General features: G+C 36.3%; 1 protein-coding gene across 2 annotated transcripts in view; it reads left to right on the top strand.

The window, feature by feature from the left end:
- PREX2 (phosphatidylinositol-3,4,5-trisphosphate dependent Rac exchange factor 2) overlaps nt 1-20,265 on the top strand; it is a 294,603-nt gene that overhangs the window by 181,087 nt on the left and 93,251 nt on the right. For both annotated transcript variants that reach the window (XM_081266437.1, XM_081266436.1), the window contains exons 26-31: nt 6,607-6,786; nt 9,167-9,261; nt 10,068-10,150; nt 11,079-11,169; nt 11,848-11,976; nt 17,203-17,244. In XM_081266437.1, coding sequence (XP_081122563.1) covers nt 6,607-6,786; nt 9,167-9,261; nt 10,068-10,150; nt 11,079-11,169; nt 11,848-11,976; nt 17,203-17,244 — 620 coding nt within the window. The remainder of the gene's footprint in view (nt 1-6,606; nt 6,787-9,166; nt 9,262-10,067; nt 10,151-11,078; nt 11,170-11,847; nt 11,977-17,202; nt 17,245-20,265) is intronic.

Here is a 20,265-nt window from a genome sequence, read left to right as displayed (position 1 = left end):
GACTTGTCATATTCTTTTCTGTGATTATGCTCCACATTTAGTCAAGTATGGTCAGAATAGCATGGCTTTGGGCATAGGTCAGTTCCTTATATATTGAAATAGATAATAATGAATTTCAAGTTTCTGGTGACAGTTATAGAAAATAACACAGAAAGCAGTCAGCATAGTACTGAATATCATGCTTGCTCAGTCATTCAATAGATGGAAATATTTGAGTACCTCCCAAATTGGCATATTCTGAGAACAGTTATAAACGACATCATCTTGTTTGCATTTTATCTTTATGAAGTTGTTGATTTAATTTGCCAGCAGATGTGTATATATTTCCTTCACGCACTCATATCATCCCATACCTTTATGGATAATTCATTTTAGACAAAGTGTTTAAAATTTATTGCATGCTTTTGTAGTAATCAGGCATTATACTAGTGAAGTCTTAATTGACATGATCTCTTATTTTACATATCTTTGAAATTTGGAGATCAAAATAGATACATTATATTTTTAAATTACCTTCAATTACTATTCTTTTTTCCTGAAGTTTTAGGGGTGATTTAAAATTAAAATCCTATTTTTCTATGACTTATGAACTAGCTTTTTAAAATGATAACATTTCTATATTAAACTGTAACTTTCCTGCTTATAGATGAATTAAACCACCTGAAGTTGCTAAGAAAACTATTTTTAAGCAATTGCATTATATTTTTGAATTGCCTTGAAACTCAGTAACAGAAGTTTATAATAAGTCATATTTTGCTTAATCTAATAAATGTGACTTTATTACGTGATGTGTTCTACTTTAGATACCAGTTCTTTTCCTCTTGAGGTATTTAAAAAATATGTAAAAGAAGCATTTTTATCAATGAGGCAATAAATAATGGTATTGAATCATTGATGCCAACTCTAAGGAATTTTATGAGAATATCTGGCTCAATCTCATACTTCTGAATGACCCGTTTGTTGGTGGCAGGATTATTGATGTGCCTCAGCTGAAACTGCTTGAGAAACTAAGCCTCTAATTCTCTGACTGGCCAGCAGTGCCTGGCAATCATCAGACTGTTAATTGATTGACTTTTTTTTTTAAGAAGTAGGTACTGTCAATACATTTTCAAGAAAAATGTTGGAGCCAAAGAGGTTCCTTTACTTGATCTGAAATGTTTATATTTAAAGCATTAGCTTTTGAAAGGCATTAGGTGTTTTTATTAGCTAGAACTACTTAAAATGATTAATTATTCTTCTCCTTCCCCCCATTCTGCTATTCTAAAAGCCTTTACCCAGCTCTGTATGTTTATCAGAAAAGTGACATGACATGAGCCAGTGATCAGTGCAGCTAGCCTGGTCTTCTCTTTGCATACCATGTAATTTAATTCTAAATATAAACATGTTCCACACAATTCAATCTGCAATATAATCACTTTAAAACAGTACAGTGTCCAAGTGCCTGGATTCCCTGTTGCCCTTAGTATTCAGAGATGCTACATTGCATTCGAGCTTAACAATTTATTTAAAAGCTAGTTAACAAGCAATTTTCTTGCCATATAGTAATTATTCTTGGTCAGGGTGGAAAAGCAGATCTCAGATGCTTTGCCAAGTTTTAAAAGAAATTGCCTCTTAAGAAGTTGCTTATTCCTATGAAGGGCTGGTGTTGAGCTTGTCTTATCATGAAATCTAGACACCCTGCCACTTGAAAACACTTCTAGAAGTAAAATTTTCTTTAATACATAGGCATTTTGCTAAATCCTCCTACTTAACTTCAGATCCTAAGATAGAGTTAGAGATGAATTTGCTATCTAGTAACACAAGATAAGGTGATGTGATGAATTTAATCAAAGCTGTATGATTGCTCTTTCACTTTGGGACACTAAGTACTTTTGTCCTTGAATGGGCTCTTTCCAGTTAATGACACTTAGATTTGAAATATGTAAAACCAAAAAATAATTTATGAATAGCCCCAATTCTATTTTAAATTAGAGGATTTGTGTGTTCTTCCAGGGAGGAAACAAACAGAACATTGGGGAATAGGAAAGTTAGGAAATTTGGGAACAGATTTCATTTTGCAGATGCCCCAAGATTTAAGACATGAATTGACTGCATTATAGGACAGTTAGTGACCTGGGGGTAGGTGGTTGTCACAGATGGAAAGGCTGGTGGAATTACCTTTGGCATTTCCTCAAGCCTTTTATTGAAAAAATGTACAAATAGAAGCATAGATTCATAAAAAGCAGCATCTATGATAGGTGCTCTGTGCCAGGCAGGGTTACGCTGTTCTATACACTAATTTCATTCTCACAGTTCCTCTCTGCTTTGTATTATGAAACCCTGGGATGTATCACAGACATTTGAAGCTTAACTTTGTTTCCAAAACTGAATTACGATTTCCTTATCCTCAAATCTATTTTGACCCTTCTCTACCTTGGGCTTCCCCTTCTCAGAAGATGATTCCCTATCTCTTCAGTTTCTCAGGCCAGAACCCAATAGTCATCTTTGGTTCTTCTTTTTCCTTCCCCCAGCTCTGATTCTGCACCAGGTGCTGTCAGTTATACCTCTGAATGCATTCACGCCTGTCCCTTTAGATTGAGTTAGCATCCCCTCTCACTAGCACCACCAGAGGAGTTTCCACTCTGTGATTTGCTCTGATACATTCTATATTCAGCAGATGCCCGAGGGACCTGGAAAGGTAAATTGTGTAGTCCCCTGCCTAAAACCATGAAACCACATTATGCTACGGTGAAATTAGGGCTGTTCCTTGGTATTCACAGGAGATAGCTTTGAGGATCCCCTGCAGGTACTGAAATCCCAGGATGTTCAAATGCCTTATATCAAATTGTTTATTATTGGTATATAACCTGTGCCAAACCTCCTGTATACTTTATTTTTTTAAATTTGTTTACAAGTTCCCTCATTGTTTCTTTTTTTTTTATTTTTTTATTGATTATTTAAAGCATTACATAGCTCATGATATATCATCTTTCATACATTTGACTCAAATTGTGTTTTGAACTCCCATTTTCACCCCAAATACAGATTGCAGAATCACATCTGTTACATATTCACATTTTTACATAATGCCATATTAGTGACTGTTGTATTCTGCTACCTTTCCTATCCCCTACTATCCCCCCTCCCCTCCCCTCCCCTCCCATCTTCCCTCTCTACCTCCCCTGCTGTTGTTCAATTCTCCTGTATACTTTAAATCATCTCTAGATTGTGTATAATACCTAGACATTATAAATATTATGTAAATAGTTGATACATTGTTTCATGTAGGGGATAATGGCAAGAAAAAATTGTACATGTTCAGTACAGATAGTTTTTTTTTTTTCCTGAATATTTTTGATGTGTGGTTGGTTAATTTATGGATGCAGAATCTATTGATATGAATGTGTTATTTGGGGCCTGCAATTTTCTACATGATCTGCCCCTGCCTGCCTCTCTAAACTCATCTCACAGAGCTGCAGCTTCAGTTGACACTTTCTGTTACCAGAACTCTGACCCACTTCAAGTTGCTCTGCCTGGTGGGCACTGCCTCCCAGGTCTGCATGTCTGAATTCCTGAGTGCTCAAGAGTCAGACTGATGGCTGACCCATTTAGAGGTTTGCTTGTCCTCCAATTAAAGTAGATACTCCTCTGTCCCTGTTACTTAGACCTCTCTTCTCTGTATATCTCTGTGTTACACCGGCTTTTCACCCCCTTTATCATTCACAAAAAAGTCTCACAGACAACAGAGGTTTCTTTCTCACTCACTCTGAGTCCACCTTGGCCCACAAGTTCTCTGTTCCACACTGTGTTCCCTTAGAGTCAAAGACAAGTGCCCCATCAGATGGAATGTTTCTGACTGTCATGGCAGGAGAAGGGAATGAGGCAAACTGTGTACTGGTGTGTGTAGAGGCTTCTACCTACAAGTGATCGCATTCACAACCACTCACATTACTTTAGCTAAAGCAAAGTCCATCCTCAGGAGGCTAAGGGAGCACTTCCCAATCATGTGCTCACACTAACAACCCTTCTACTTCCTCCAGAGCACCTAAGGCATATGCAGGAAGAGAAGGTTATGCTTCATTTGCAAAGCATGTGCAACAGTGGATCTGTCCCACTCCACCTCTGAAATGAAATAACAATAATGTTACTTGCTTCATAAGACTTGCTTCATAAGGTAGTTTTAGGATTAAATGAATTAATACCTGTTAAGTATCATAGGGATGGACATAAAGAGCATAACAAATGTTACTTGTGGTGAGGATGAGGATTATATTTTAAAAGCACAAGTAGATGAAATCCACTGTGCACAGAAATCTTTATCAGTGACATTAGGAGGTGACTGATCTGGAATGAAATGCTGCCCAGAATTTTAATTAATGGACCTTTAGTAAATAGCTTAGTATTATATATGAGCAAAAGCAAAGCAAAATATTTTTGCATGCACAAATGAGTACTATAGTCTGATGCCTTATTATTGCTTTTTAGAATCTGGAAATTTTATGTGGGAACATGGTGTTGAGAACAGGTTTTCCTATCATTTATTTTTTAGCTTAAACACTTGTTCCCACAGGGTCAGTGCAAGCATGATTGCAACTGTTTGAAATGAAAAGTAAATACGTGAAAATAATTCTCATTACTTTGAGAAAATATATTATGCTTAGCTCTATGACTTCTAATTTAAAATATACATAAGCGCAGAGGGCTGTCTGCAAAATGAGAACTCCTGCATATCTTTCCTCTTTGATATTCAGAGTTCATCTGTCTGTGTAGTGTGGTGCTTGGGTAATTGGAGTTACTCTAATGTTTTAATCTTTGGGGTAGAAGGAGTGAATAAATATACAATCTGTCTTACAAGACATTAAAAGTATATTTCCAAATAGAGAAACTGTTTAAAATAATTCATAACTTTCAGTTATTGAAAATGCTCACAGAGCCTTGAGCTATGTAACAGGGCTCCTTCAACCACCACTGGTGTCTAAAACCTATGAAATGCTAAAATAGTATTCAAAGATCATTTCACAGTGACACTGTCCTCAGCTATACTATTTGAAATTGTAGCTCCATGTTTTCTTTGTTCTTCTCCTTAACATTTGTCACCCTTTGTTATGCTCTAAAGTTTACTTGTTCACTGTTGATCTTCTTCCAGGGAATTTTACACTCTGAAGAAGGCAGGGACCTTTGTGTTTTGAACACTGCTGTATCCACACCACTACAAATAACACCTGGTGCAACAAGTGTGCTTAATCAGTGAGACCTCTCAACAAGGATTTCACTCCACACACAGCTTTGGGTTTGATGTTAGAGAATATGTATAAGAGGTCGAAAGCTACCAAATAATAAAATGAACATTTTCATTGTTATGGAAAAATAAATGTCAAGACTCGTGCTATTGGTTGGAACTCAATGTCATAAGCATGTAGTATGAGCTTGTTCTGGCTTGAAAGCCAGCCATGGGATCTTGCTTTAGATGTGATTTAGTTAATTGAGTGTGTTTTATAGCATTCTGTTGGATAATAAAGCCCAATTACACCTTTGCTTGATTTTGAGTTAGTTCTAATGGAAGCATTTCACGGCCAAGCATCCGGGCCTTAGAGTGGTGCATCCAGCAGGTCGAAGTCTTCCCCAGGCCTCACACCACTCCATTTCCATACGGTGCTCCAGCCTTGAGCCAAGAGGAAGAGGTCCTCATTTGGGCCGATTTGTGATATTTTATTCTGGCCACATTGCAGATGAGACTAGAGTAGTCCCTGTTTCCTCCTGTAGTCACATTGATGTGACTCTGCTTGGCGACTTATAATCACTAAGGTCAGACTCCTGCTTGTCCCAGTAGCCAGCCAGAAGCCATTGACAACAGGATATTGTCCCTGTCAAATAGAACAGAACTGAGAGAAACCCGGGTGGGAATTGGCATGTAGGTGTGCCAGTGACGATAATAAAGCACATTTAGTGTTTGGGTTTAATATTTAGTAAGCACTTTAAGTTTTACCAGGCGTTTTCATGTGGTGGAGATAGCAGTAATGGTGAGACAGAAGAGATGGCTATTGTGCACTAGGAATATGTGGCTCTCTCATTTCCTTCCATAGCACCATGTGGGCTAGTTATTCTAATCACCCCGCTTATGAAAGTGTCCCTAGCTTTGTTCTAATAACAAAGCTGATCAGTGGCAGAACTGGGATCCAAACATAAGTTTCTGGCCTAAATTGTGTGTGGTTTCTTTATGAATTCTAAGCAGAAAATGTGAGCTGTCTACTACGTGCTTTTTTTTTTTTCAGTACTGGGATTGAACTCCGATGCATTTCAACCACTGAGCCACATCCCCAGTCCTATTTTATATTTTATTTAGAGACAGGGTCTCGATGCATTGCTTAGCGCCTCTCCTCTTGCTGAGGCTGGTTTTGAACTCGTGATCCTCCTGCCTTAGCCTCCCAAATCGTGGGATTTTAGGTGTGCAGCACCACGACCGCTCTACTACATGTTTTTTATGCAAGAGGATATGTATTTGATGTGCAACATGGGAGTGCTCTAGAAATATTTGTAAGCCTATCATATTAAACAAATAAGGTAGTTATTGGTAGCAGCCAGTATGAAAATATGCATTTATCTTTTTTTTCAAATATCACTTTTCAGCCTTCTATCTTCAATCACATATTCTCCAAAATTGGAGCGAAAGACCTCAGAGGGCATAATACCAACAGACGGCGACAATGAGAAGGGAGAAAGAAACAGCAAACGAGTCTGTTTTAACGTAGCAGGAGATGAGCAGGAAGATTCAGGTCATGACACCATCAGCAACAGAGACTCATACAGGTAATTCATTCGTTGTCCACCTCATTTCACCTGTGATGACCAGCCCCAATCAAAGCATAGTGGGACAGCATAATCTTTCAAATACTTGCCTTATGTAACCTGAGTAACTTGGAAAGAACATTTTTTCTCTAGCCGTGTGGACCTAATTTGGGAGACTTGTTCTAAAAATGGATTGTGTAACATGGAGAGAAGGTAAGAAAATTGTGCCTACATTTACTGTTTATGTTGTTGTTGTTGTTGTTATTTGTTTTTTTGGATATCTGTTTGAGATCACTGGTTTGTTGGGAACTAAATGGGAGTTCTTTTTTGCCCTGTTTCCCCCTTTCTTCTTAAATTCTGTGTTCCAAAATAACTGGAAAAATTCCACTTGCCCAACTCCATAGCCCAGCTTTGTGTTTGTTTCTTCTCTTGGATGCTTTTTTAAAATTCTAATTTGTTATATAGGACAGCAGAATGTACTACAATTCATATTATGCATATAGAGCACAATTTTTCATATCTCTGGATGTACACTTGAATACTTTTTGTATTAGTTTGCTAGGGCTGCCCTAACAAAGTACCCACACTGGGTGGTATAAACAAGAGAAATTTATTAACAGGGAGTTCTGGAAGCAGGATGTCTGAAACCAAGGCATTAGCCACCTTGGTTTCTTCTGAGGGTAGAGGGACAGTTCTTCCAGGCCTGCTTGACATGTAGATGGTCATCTTCTTCCCATGTCTCCTTACATTGTCTTCTCTCCATATGTATCTTTGTGTTCAGATTTACCCTCCATATAAGGACACTGGCCATATATTTAATAACCAACCCTAGTGACCTCATTTTATCTCCGTTTCCTCTGTATATACCACATCTCCGAATAAGGCCATGTTTTAAGGTTCTGAGTGTTAGACTTTATCAGATGAATTTTGGGAGGGTGCAGTTCAACTTTCCTCTTCAGAGTCTGTTGTCATGTTCTTTTAGATTCTCAGGTGAGGCTTTCTCCAGTGAATTTCCTTCTTTGAAAGTGCCTTTTCTCCCTTGAATCCTTATACCCCCTGAAGCCTCATTGAGGACTGTTGCAATCAATCAGCCACAGATGCTGCGTGGGCAGCTGGCACATATCCTGAGCCATTTACATTGAAGGCAAAAGCTACCTTATTCACTCATTTCTTATGCAGCATTTTTCAATGAAAAGATATCGTGTGAATCTTAATTACATCAAAGTTATTCCTACAAGGGATGTTTATCACAAAGTAATAAGTAATATTAAAATTTTTTTAATATACTTTTTTTTTCTTTTTTGGTGGTGGGGATGGATCCCAGGGCTTCATGCACATTAAACCTGTATTCTACCACTGAAATATATTTTTATCAGACTCATGGGGGAATATGATGATTTCAGATATTTTCCCACCACAGCCCCATGTGGTAGGTTCTGATAGTAACTCCATTTTACACAGAAGGAAGCTGAGCCCCATTTGAGTTGCATAATTTAGCTACATGACCAGGTTGTCTGGCTTCATCATTTCTCTATTATCCCAATTTCAGTGTTTCTGGGAAGAATTTTAATGAATACATAAAAGCTAATTTTTTTCCTAGAGATTTGATAATATATCACACAGATTAACTACCTTTACCATTTCATTTACTTTTAGCATCTAAAGAGAGTAGCATGCTCTTTAATGGGAATCTGTGGTTTTCCTCCGGTGGGAAATTACATGTTTTAAAATACTTTCTACCTCACGTTCTAGTTATCAGATAATTAAAATTACCCTCACAGCCTCCCTCTAGGCTAAGAAAGAAACTCAAAGTTAAGTAAGTTCTTTTTACTAACTCTAAGAGGAAAAGAAAATTAACTCCTGCACCATTTCTGAAATCCTATTTAGGCCCATATTCACACCCAAATAATTCAAACATCTTTCCTTGGGTATTCATCATTACTGAGTATTTACCTGCAGGGATAGTAAATACCTGTGGTATTTACTTCCCTAAGGGAGTTCAGAATATTACCAATAACTTGCAATTTAAGCCCTGAAAAGGTTTGAAAGGCAGAAATCATGAAACAGGACTTTGATCCTATAAGCAAATTAGCTGCAGGCCTGTGTCACCAAAATAGATCATGAAAAATTTTATGTTTGGTTTGACTCCTTAGTATTATAATTACACATTTTTAAAAATTCACTTAGGATCGGAGTATATGACATAGCAACATTTGAAATTTGATTAAATATGCGTTTTTTTTTTAAAGTGAGATATGTCAAGTCAAAGGAGCTTTTCAGTCTCATAACTTTATAGAAAGCATATTAAGAAACATGGCGAGGCATAAACTCCCATAATAAGTACTAGCAGAGGACTTGGGCAATCGTATTCTTAAAGTGATGTGAAACCTGTTCTTTTCAGTGACTGCAACAGCAACAGGAACTCCATCGCCTCCTTCACCAGCATTTGCAGCAGCCAGTGCAGCTCCTATTTTCATAGTGACGAAATGGACTCGGGTTAGTTTGGCAAAGGCATTTGTGTTTTCTGATGTTGGTGTCATTGCAGATAACTTTAAGGGATTAGTTTCTTTGATCCATAGGCCGAGTTACCTTTTATCAGTCATTCTCAGTGGTTGCATGTATTGCCTTCCAGTTTTATGTGCTAGATAAAGTCGATGCGCCAGTCTCAATTACAGAGGGAATGAATTAAAAAAAAAAAGAAATGAAAGAAGCAGGCTCCATTTTTATCTTATGTGTTTTATGGGTTTTCTATGGTAGTGTCAAGGATCATAAGTATAGAGGAAATGAGTTTTACTGAAAGCATGAGGCATTGTTGATTGGTGTGGACGTGTGAGAAGGATTTTTCAAAGGAAGGATTTTCTTAAGACAATAGGTGTTCCTGAGCAAGCCTTCCACGTGGGAGATGGAGAGAGGTATGGTGAGAAAAGCAGGGAGTGATCTAAATAGCTTCAAAAGTCGTCTTTCTTGGGTATAAAGAAAAGAGAATTTTAATCCAGTGAAAACAAATCTTAATTCTTTGCTGTGCAGTTTGATTCAACCCTTCAGCCACTAGAAAAACAGACCCTTGGAAAGACTCCTGAGCATGGGGCAGCCAGGGTCCTTTCTGTATGTCATTCTTCTCTCCCTGGTTTGGGGAGGAGCCGTGATCTGACATCTCAGGTGTTCTGAAAACTTTTGGAATTATATTTTTGCACATGACAACTAATGTGGAATAAGAGCTCGTATTCAATTATTTTTTTACTTTATTTAATGTGAAAATATTTCATGAAATAAATGACTTTTTTTTTCTTTTGGATATCTAGGTGATGAACTTCCCTTAAGTGTTCGAATTTCTCGTGATAAACAGGATAAGATACATAGTTGCCTTGAGCATCTTTTCAGCCAGGTATGACAGGATGGTTTTCAATCTTTTTTCCACAGGAAAAAAAAAAAAAAACTTCTCAAATGTGATAATAACAGTCTGTAGGTAGAATGGAAAGGCCTCTGTTTGTTCCTCCTTTGCCCTCAATTTGAAAAGGGAACAAAGAGTTCTTCAGCCAAAAGACACTGTTGTGAATATCAAATATTTTACAGTCCTTGAAAACTTAAAAGTATTAAACACATAGAAGATAGCTTTTAGATTATTTGTGTTGTTTTTTTTTTTCTGTTTGTGTGGGTGGGTTTTCAGAATACTTTGACCTTTCTCGATACTCACTCAACACCATTCTTAATTTCAAAAGGTACAAGATTATCCTGGTTTTCATGTTGCTGTTTTGAATTAAAAAAATTATAACCATAATCAAAATTAGTAGTATAGAAGCCTCTACTACTTTGAAAAGGATTCCAGTAACTTTTAGTTTAGTAACTGCTGAAATTCCACTTTCTTTTGTAAAGTAAATTTATTTTTTATATTAATGTGTGGTAAGAGAATTAAGATTTTATTGGAATTACTTTCAGGTGAACAGCTGTTTATTACAATATTTTATTCAAAGACACATTTTTTAGCATTGTGGGATTTCAAAAACAATTGTTTCTTTAAGGAAAACATATTTAGACAGGTGTGGTGGCGCATGACTGTAATCCTAGAATCTCTAGAGGCTGGGGCAGGAGGATCACAAGTTCAAAACCAGCCTCAGCACCTTAACAAGGCCCTAAGCAATTTATTGAGACCCTTTCTCTAAATAAAAAAATTTAAGAAGGTCTGGGGTTGTGGCTCAGTGGTAAAGTGCCTCTGCTTTCAATCCCCAGTACCATGAAAAAAAATTTTTTTTTTTCAACAAGACTTACTCTTAGGAATATTTATTATGTAACTCTTGGAAATCTGCTATTGACAGGTGGATTCAATTACCAATCTCCTAAAAGGACAAGCTGTTGTGAGGGCCTTTGAGCAAACTAAGTATCTCACACCAGGTCGAGGATTACAAGGTAAGGTTTAAAAAATAAGTAGTACAAGAAATCTGGGAACAAAAGGTAATAGACAATATAGTCATGGAGGAAATACATTTTATAAGAAAAAAATGTGATTGCTTATGTTTCATTATTCAATGGATACTACCTCTATTTTGATAATTTTCAAATATGTTAACTATTAGTACAGTTTTTTTTTATAGATCACTATGAACCTTTTAGGTTTCCTTGAAATTTTAATTTTAATATCAATAGTGGCCAGGGTAAACAAAAATGTATCAATTGAAGATACATAAGTATTAAGCTGCTTTTGCTGAATTCAAAAGTGATGCCTACTTGGTCATTTCCTAGGAATGAGAAACTGGCCTGGGAATGTGAATTTGCAAAAAGAGCAGTCAGGCAGAACAAGCTATAGAACTGCCACTCTCTGACATCTAGTTTAGGATGTATAAAGTAGAACTGTTTTGTAAATTTGCTTCTTTTTGAAACATCTGTAAGAAAGTGACATTAAGGTTTGACTTTTTAAGATTTAACCAATTCTGCTGTAATTAAGCTAAAGAAATTACCATCTTGATATTATAGGATGAGTGTGATTAAACAACAACAACAACTACAACAACAACAACTTTGAAGCCTGTGGGTTGCACTGTTTGGGACTTGGTTGAAAATTAAAAGAGATTTTCTGTATTTATTTAGAATTTCAACAGGAAATGGAACCAAAGCTGAGTTGTCCAAAAAGGTTAAGGCTTCACATCAAGCAAGATCCTTGGAATCTTCCCAGCAGCGTCCGGGCTCTTGCTCAGAACATGAGAAAATTTGTTGAAGGTCAGTATGAAAAGCAAAGAATGTTGCATGATATCAGCAGTAATAATTTTAAAACCCATTAAAACCAAAAGTCCAGTAATGCCTCATCACTTTTCAGTGTTTCATATTGTGAGGAAAAATAAAAGGATTGAAATGGGTGAGGAAGAAGTGAGGAGGGAATAAGATTGCAGAATCTCATATTCTAAGGATCTTAAAATTGTATAGGGTGTCATTGACAATATTCTCAAAGAATAAAACAAGGCATACTTTGGAAGATAAACTGGACATGGAGAGATCATTTTTCTAAGGGATCACAAAAGGCATGAATCTAAATTTTATGGAGAGTCAAAAAATTTGAATGTGAATCTGTGTGAGAATCAAATAGGTTGACATAGTTTTTATCATCAGTTTTAAAGTTTCTTTTTCAGAAGTGTTAGTCTCAGTTATTATCATTGGCTACCATGATATTACGTATACAACATCCTCTAATTTATACAACCTATAAATTGGAGAGGTAAAACATGGAGAATACTACACTGAGTCTGATTGTATGTAGTTTGGGGCCAGAGTAATTAAGTAGACAATTCTGAGAGTTTCCAGTATAGTTATGATAGAAAACATAAAATGAGAAGTTTTGCATAATTTTAAGAACTTTATAATTTAACAGTTCTCTTCCAGTGACGCGGCTAGTGACTAGCAATGTCTGGAGATGCATTTGCTTGTCACAGTTGTGAGTGTGCTATTGGCCCCTAGTGGGTGGGGCCAAGGGTGCTTCTCAACTTTCTGCAATGCCACAGTGTCACAACCCAGAATTATTTGGCCCAAAATGTTGATAGAGCTGAGGCTGAGAAACATACAGTAAATATCATGCCTGTGTTTACATTTTTATTCCTCAGTCCTTTGTATGTCAGTTGGGTGTGATAGATAATATTCAACAGGATTCCAGCATAATCTGGGGGGTGTATTAGGAAGAGTTATATACTTTGCTGACAAAAGATGTTCTTAGTGTCTGATGAAGCCTGAGCCTGCCACTCAACTCCTTTATGCCTCAGCTTTCTCATTTATTAACTGACAGAGATGTTTTAAGTATTCTGTGATTACTAAGTCTTCTGCATAGAAATATACTCAAATGTAGCAGCTCATATAATGTTTAAGATTGGAAAATTTTGTATAGCTATGGAAAAATTTTGCAAATAAATCATAGCAGTTCTATTGTGTGATGAAATATTTTGTTCGTGACAGCTGGATTTATTAGCCATTTTTTAGTTTTATGGCTTCATATCACAGTTACCTGGGATACTTTTTGGTATCATATTGAAGCAAAAAGTCTGAATTTAAAATCCCAAACTAATGAATAGCAAAATTGATGAACACATTTATTTTTTATAACACGTCATTTTAATTATAAAATAGGCATAACATTAATTTACCATTTGAAACTTTGTGTGTGTGTGTGTGTTTATAGTTCAGTTGCTTTAAGTACATTCTTATTGTCATACAAGCATTATAACCCTCCATCTCTAGAGCTTTTTAGATTTCTCAGACTGAAATTCTGTACTTATTAAGCAATAACTTCCTGTTGCTTTTTCCCTTAAGCCCTGGCAACCACTATTCCATTTTCTGTATCTTTGAGTTTGACTCCTTTGAATTTGATTCCTCATGTAAGAGGAATCCCAATACTTGTATTTTAATGTCTAGGTTATTTCATTTGGCATAATGACCTCAAGGCTTGTCTATTTTATAGCATGTGTCAGAATTTCATTTCTTTTTAAGACTCATATTCCATTTTTTGTGCATACCATATTTTTCTTATTTATTCATTCATTGAGGGACAATTAGGTTGTTCCTACTTTTTGACAATGGTGAATAATGATGCTGTGAACTTTGGTATACAAATACCTATTTAAGTCTCTGCTTTCTTTTTTTTCTTTTTTTTTTTTTTTTTAAAGAGAGAGTGAGAGAGGAGGGAGAGAGAGAGAGAGAGAATTTTTAATATTTATTTTTTAGTTCTCGGCGGACACAACATCTTTGTTGGTATGTGGTGCTGAGGATCGAACCCGGGCCGCACGCATGCCAGGCGAGCGCGCTACCGCTTGAGCCACATCCCCAGCCCCATAAGTCTCTGCTTTCAATTCTTTCGTATATATGCCCAGAAGTGGAATTTCTGGATCTTACAGTTCTATGTTTAATTTCTTGAGGAAATGTCATACTGTTTTCCAAAGTGGCTCCACCCATTGACACATTTTTTAAATGTGTTCTTTTTAGATATACATGAGGGCAGAGTCTATTTTGACATATTGTACATACATGGAGTATAACTTATTCTAATTAGGACCCATTCTTGTAATTGTACATGATATGGAGTTTCACTGGTTATATATTCATATATGTATGTCCGATTCATACTGTCTTTCCTGTTCCCAAACCCTTCCGTTCCCTTCATTCCCCTTTGTCTAATCCAGTGAACTTCTAATCTTCCTCTCCCTACCTTCCCTTGTTGTGGGTTGATGAATATGTTTTTTAAAAGACATTGAAGTTTAGGGAATTTAAGCATATACTTAACTGAGCAAAAGCGTAATTTTCTCTGAATAGATGCCACTATCATAATATTCTTGGGAATTGTAAATCTGTAGTTCTCGTCATCCTTGAGTTTTTCTTGTTGATGATCAAAAGAAATTAACTTAATTATATTTATTTTTAGAGTAAAATGCATTTATCTATTAGAAATGGAGAAATTCTTAAAATGTCTTTGTTGTTTTTGAAGAAATTTAGATATAGACTTCTAATGTGGGATAAAAACTTAATTTTTAAAAAGATACTCATCTAAGAATCCTGCATTTTCATCTCAAGTTCTGTTTTTAGACTCTGTACCTTGAGTCACAGTGGGCAGCCTAAGAAATAACAACTCTACATGTATGCTTTTATTGACTGACCAGTTGATATACTGGTACCTCTTTTGGTCATGGGAGCCTAGTAGCTGGTTGAGCATGGCTGAGTGTACTGAGAACTCTTAGTTGGTGGTATGAGGGCTCTCCGCAAAATTTAACATAATGCCACATGGCCAGAATTTCATGGTTGATGGGATGACCCCATTTCTGATGTTACCTTGTCTCTAATTTCAAAATATCTCATCAAATGTATGCCAAATAGGATATCAAAATATCACCATTCTATGATCTTTACTTAGGGAGGATTGTTATAGTGCCATTCAAAAGTTATATTGTGCTGCACGTGGTGGCTCATACCTGTAATCCCAGCTACTTGGGAGACGGAGGCAGGAGGATCACAAGTTCAAGGCCAGCCTGAGCAGGTTCTAGAGCAGTCTTGACAATTTAGTGAAACCCTGTTTCAAAATTAAGAATAAAAAGAGCTGGTGATGAAGCTCAGTGGCCAGGTACCCTGAATTCAATAGTTAGAACCACCCCTAAACACACACACATACACACACACACACACACATATACACACACATTGTATCCTTATACTCTTATCTACTCATAACTTTCTAAATTGAACAAAGAAGATAGTAGGGAAGTTAGGGGACTCAGTGGGAGACTGGTTAATTGCAAGGTGTTACTATGACAGTGCCTATCTCCTGCTTAGTCTCTGAGCTAAATTCTCGTCTCATAGTTTCAGCTGAATGAAGATGTGTTTCCCTGACAACACAGCATCTCCTTAAATTCAAATGTTTATTAGTCAAAATATTTTTAGTTCTGCCACCTATGAAAATTGTACTCCTTTCAAAATCTGTGTCTTTTTTTAAGCAACCTACTTCTTCATTTTTCCTCTATTTGTCTCAATATCCTAAAGTATGGCTCTTACTTTTCCTCTTTTTATCATATCTCAGTAACAGTGATGGTTTTTTGGCTAATCTTTCTTTTTCCATCTTTGCTGATTTATATATACCATTACTGAGTTCATCTTCTTAAAACACCTTATTTTTTATTTCAGTGCTCTGCCCCAGAGCCTTGTAGTGTTATCTGTTACATAAATCCAAATTTCTCAGTCTGATTTGAGAAATTATTTTTCAGTGGGACTTTCTAATTTCACAATCTCAGTCATTTAATACATAATAAAACCTTTCTCTTCTGGATTATTAAATATTAGTTACTCATTCTGTATTAGATTCCTTTGCTAGCAGTATTTCCTACTCTTAGCATATGTATCTATTTCCCTGACAGTCTGATTTTAAATTTTTGACAAAATATTTTCTAGTCTTAGAATTCTAGCCAAGCCTCAGCTAGGTTCAGATTAGAACAATAATAATCTTATCACACATACAGAATGTTAAACAATTTTCAAAGACTTAATATCTATTCCCACTCATTTTTTTCCTACACTGGGCTGTAAAATTGATAAAGTACATGTTGTTATCATTTATGAATGAGCTAGTTGAGACTTAAGGTAATTTAGCAATTTTCTAAAGCTACAAAGCTAGCATATAACAACTCGGCTTTCTGACTCTTAGTTCAACATACTTCTCTGCCTCTGAAATCCTTGTTTTTGCAGTCTTGTAGAAATAGCTTGCAGTCTCCTAAAAGTGCTTGCCCTTTGAAGTATTTGCCACATTGCTGACCAGTTAATTCTGTTTCTGACTCTACTATAAACCTGTTTAGAATAGGATGCAAATTAATCTTTTTTGGGTAATTTTGTAAGTTTTAAAATTTACCAATTACAAGTGATCTGGTTGCCAATTGGAAGCAAATGGTAACACATATCTCATTGGACCTAAAGCAATGGGTATGAAGTTTAATACACATTTATCAAATATCTGTGACTTGCCTTGTGTAGGATGGAGTGGAAAGAAGAATGTGTGTGTGTGTGTGTGTGTGTGTGTGTGTGCACGTGCACGCGCGCTCATTTCTTAAGTAATAGTAGCAAAAATTTGTTTTGACTGTTTATTGATATAGACCACAATAGCTATAGGAGATTAGAGAACTCCATGCAGGCTCTCACAGCTAAGGGTGAGTTAAAAGCTGTCAGAATGTAATGTTTCATTGAGTAACACAATTCGTAGGGTGTAAGTAGTGGGTAGTATTTATATAGGCAAATATAACTTGTCAGGTAAATGAGATTTTTATTACCCAATTAAAAAATATATATATGCACACAATACATATACATATATATATGCACACAATATATATAGTACATTCATGCTAATTTTTACTCACAGTTAAAATGTGATGTTTGTGACTAAAAAGAGAACAATTAACTGAAGTGTTTTTATTTTTCCTTTCTCTGCAGAGGTAAAGTGTAGGATACTCCTGTCTCTTCTTGAATACACAGGTAATATTTTGCATTTAAAAAAATATTTTTAGTTGTAGATGGACACAATACCTTTATTTTATTTTATTTATTTATGGGTGCTGAATATTGAATGCAATGCCTTATGTGTGCCATGCAAGCTCTCTACTACTGAGCTACAACCCCAAGCCTCTGCAATATTTTTTGAAGCAACTGATTCCAGGATTTTAGAAGTCTTATAATAGGAAGGCAATGATTTCCACTGGTTTAAAGATAGTTGAAAATATTATCCCTACCTTCTTTTAAACTTTGGATTGAAAAAATGGATACTAACATAGTTTCAATAAAAACATAAAGTATATGCTTATTTTTGATGACTGGTAATAACATGAAATGTACATCAATATCTAAACAGTGTCATTGAAAAAGAGGAAGGGAACAGGTTTTGGTAAAGTTGTGCAATTAGTTGTAGGTTAAAAATTATTAGCAATGAGAAATGATACTAAGGACAACTAAGTATTTGATCAACTCTAAAATACAGGCAATAAGCTGCTAGCCTTATGCAGGCAGGCACTGTGTCTATTTTCATCATCAACAAATGCTTAAAATAAGAACTGGCATGTAGTGTTCAACAAATATGTCTGCAAGACTATGATTTGAATTAAAAAGGGAAATTTTATGAAAATATTTCTGCAGGGTTTTTATTCAAGATGCATTAAAAAGGATGTGGATCCAAAAGATCAGGAAAACTCAGACATCTTTTTTCTGTAAATATAAAGGCATATACATGTGTTGATTGACTTATTTTTGTTATTTTAATCTCTTATCAAATATGTGTATATATACAAACAAGTACTGTTACAGTAACTTTAGATTCAGCAAGGAATTTTTACCTAAAAATGCAGGCTGAATAATTATCTATCCCATCAATTAGTTGTTTTTTTTTTTTTTGTATTCGTTTTTATTTATTTATTTATTTATTTATTTATTTATTTATTTAAATTGGTTGTTCACAACATTACAAAGCTCTTGACATATCATATTTCATACATTAGATTGAAGTGGGTTATGAACCCCCAATTTTACCCCAAATGCAGATTGCAGAATCACGTCGGTTACACATCCACAATTTTACATAATGCCCTATTAGTAATTGTTGTATTCTGCTACCTTTCCTATCCCCTACTATCCCCCCTCCCCCCCCTCCCATCTTCTCTCTCTACCCCATCTACTGTAATTCATTTCTCTCCTTGTTTATTTTCCCATTCCCCTCACAACCTCTTATATGTAATTTTGTATAGCAATGAGGGTCTCCCTTCATTTCCATGCAATTTCCCTTTTCTCTCCCTTTCCCTCCCATCTCATGTCTCTGTTTAATGTTAATCTTTTCTTCCTGCTCTTCCTCCCTGCTCTGTTCATAGTTGCTCTCATTATATCAAAGAAGACATTTGGTGTTTGTTTTTTAGGGATTGGCTAGCTTCACTAAGCATAATCTGTTCTAGTGCCATCCATTTCCCTGCAAATTCTATGATTTTGTCATTTTTTATTGCTGCATAGTACTCCATTGTGTATAGATGCCACATTTTTTTAATCCATTCATCTATTGAAGGGCATCTGGGTTGGTTCCACAGTCTAGCTATTGTGAATTGTGCTGCTATGAACATCGATGTGGCAGTATCCCTGTAGCATGCTCTTTTAAGGTCTTCAGGGAATAGTCCGAGAAGGGCAATAGCAGGGTCAAATGGTGGTTCCATTCCCAGCTTTCCCAGGAATCTCCAAACTGCTTTCCAAATTGGCCGCACGAATTTGTAGACCCACCAGCAATGTACAAGTGTACCCTTTTCTCCACATCCTCGCCAGCACTTGTTGTTGTTGGACTTCATAGTGGCTGCCAATCTTACTGGAGTGAGATGATATCTTAGGGTGGTTTTGATTTGCATTTCTCTGACTGCTAGAGATGGTGAGCATTTTTTCATGTACTTGTTGATTGATTGTATATCCTCCTCTGAGAAGTGTCTGTTCAGGTCCTTGGCACATTTGTTGATTGGGTTGTTATCTTATTGTCTAATTTTTTGAGTTCTTTGTATACTCTGGATATTAGGGCTCTATCTGAAGTGTGAGGAGTAAAAATTTGTTCCCAGGATGTAGGCTCCCTATTTACCTTTCTTATTGTTTCTCTTGCTGAGAAAAAACTTTTCAGTTTAAGTAAGTCCCATTTGTTGATTCTTGTTATTAACTCTTGTGCTATGGGTGTCCTATTAAGGAATTTGGAGCCCGACCCCACAATATGTAGATCGGGGCCAACTTTTTCTTCTATCAGACGCAGAGTCTCTGATTTGATATCAATTTTGTGGCTTACAACAATGACTGTTTATCATTGCTCCAGTGTCTAGTGTCACCTGAGGTGTTCTGGTGACCCTGCCAGGTTTTGTTGAGGTGGTTAGGTTTGTTCATGTGTCTGCAGCCAGGAGGAAATTGGCTGGGCACAGATTATCTTGGGTGACCTTACTTGCCCATGTCACAATTGGTTGGCTGTTAACTGGGATAACAGGGCTGATGGTTGTGAGGGTCTTTAAAAGCACTATTTGGGAATTTTATTATTTTCACAGTTTTAAAGGTGAAGAAAATTGACATTCAGGCAGGTTAATAATAACTAGTATTCATTTGACACATAAATTTGAGCATCGTGATGATTAGGTAAATTAGGCCTTATTGGGTAAATGACTAGCATGGTCATCTATGAAGCTAGCCTGGTCATTTCCATGTGGAGAATTTTCAGGGTTCCAAGAAGAGAGCAAAAGCACGCTAGAGTTCACTGTCTTCTGTTGGTCACATCACAAAACTGGCACCCCCCCCCCAGAGCTTCAGATGCAAGATGCAGGGGTGAAGATGGAGACTCTGCCTTTATTTTTTATTTTTTCTCCAGACAGGGTTTTACTGTGGGTCCAGGCTGGCTTGCTGGCTTTCAACTCCTAGGCCCCAGTGATTCTCTTACTTTAGCTTCCTGAGTAACTGGGTCTGCAGATGAGCATGTGCTCATCTTAGGACTATTGATGCTATTGA

This window comes from Spermophilus citellus (assembly GCF_964194105.1).
Source record: "Spermophilus citellus genome assembly, chromosome: 14".
In the NCBI taxonomy this organism is placed as follows: Eukaryota; Metazoa; Chordata; class Mammalia; order Rodentia; family Sciuridae; genus Spermophilus; species Spermophilus citellus.
This window is presented reverse-complemented; position numbering and strand designations above follow the sequence as displayed.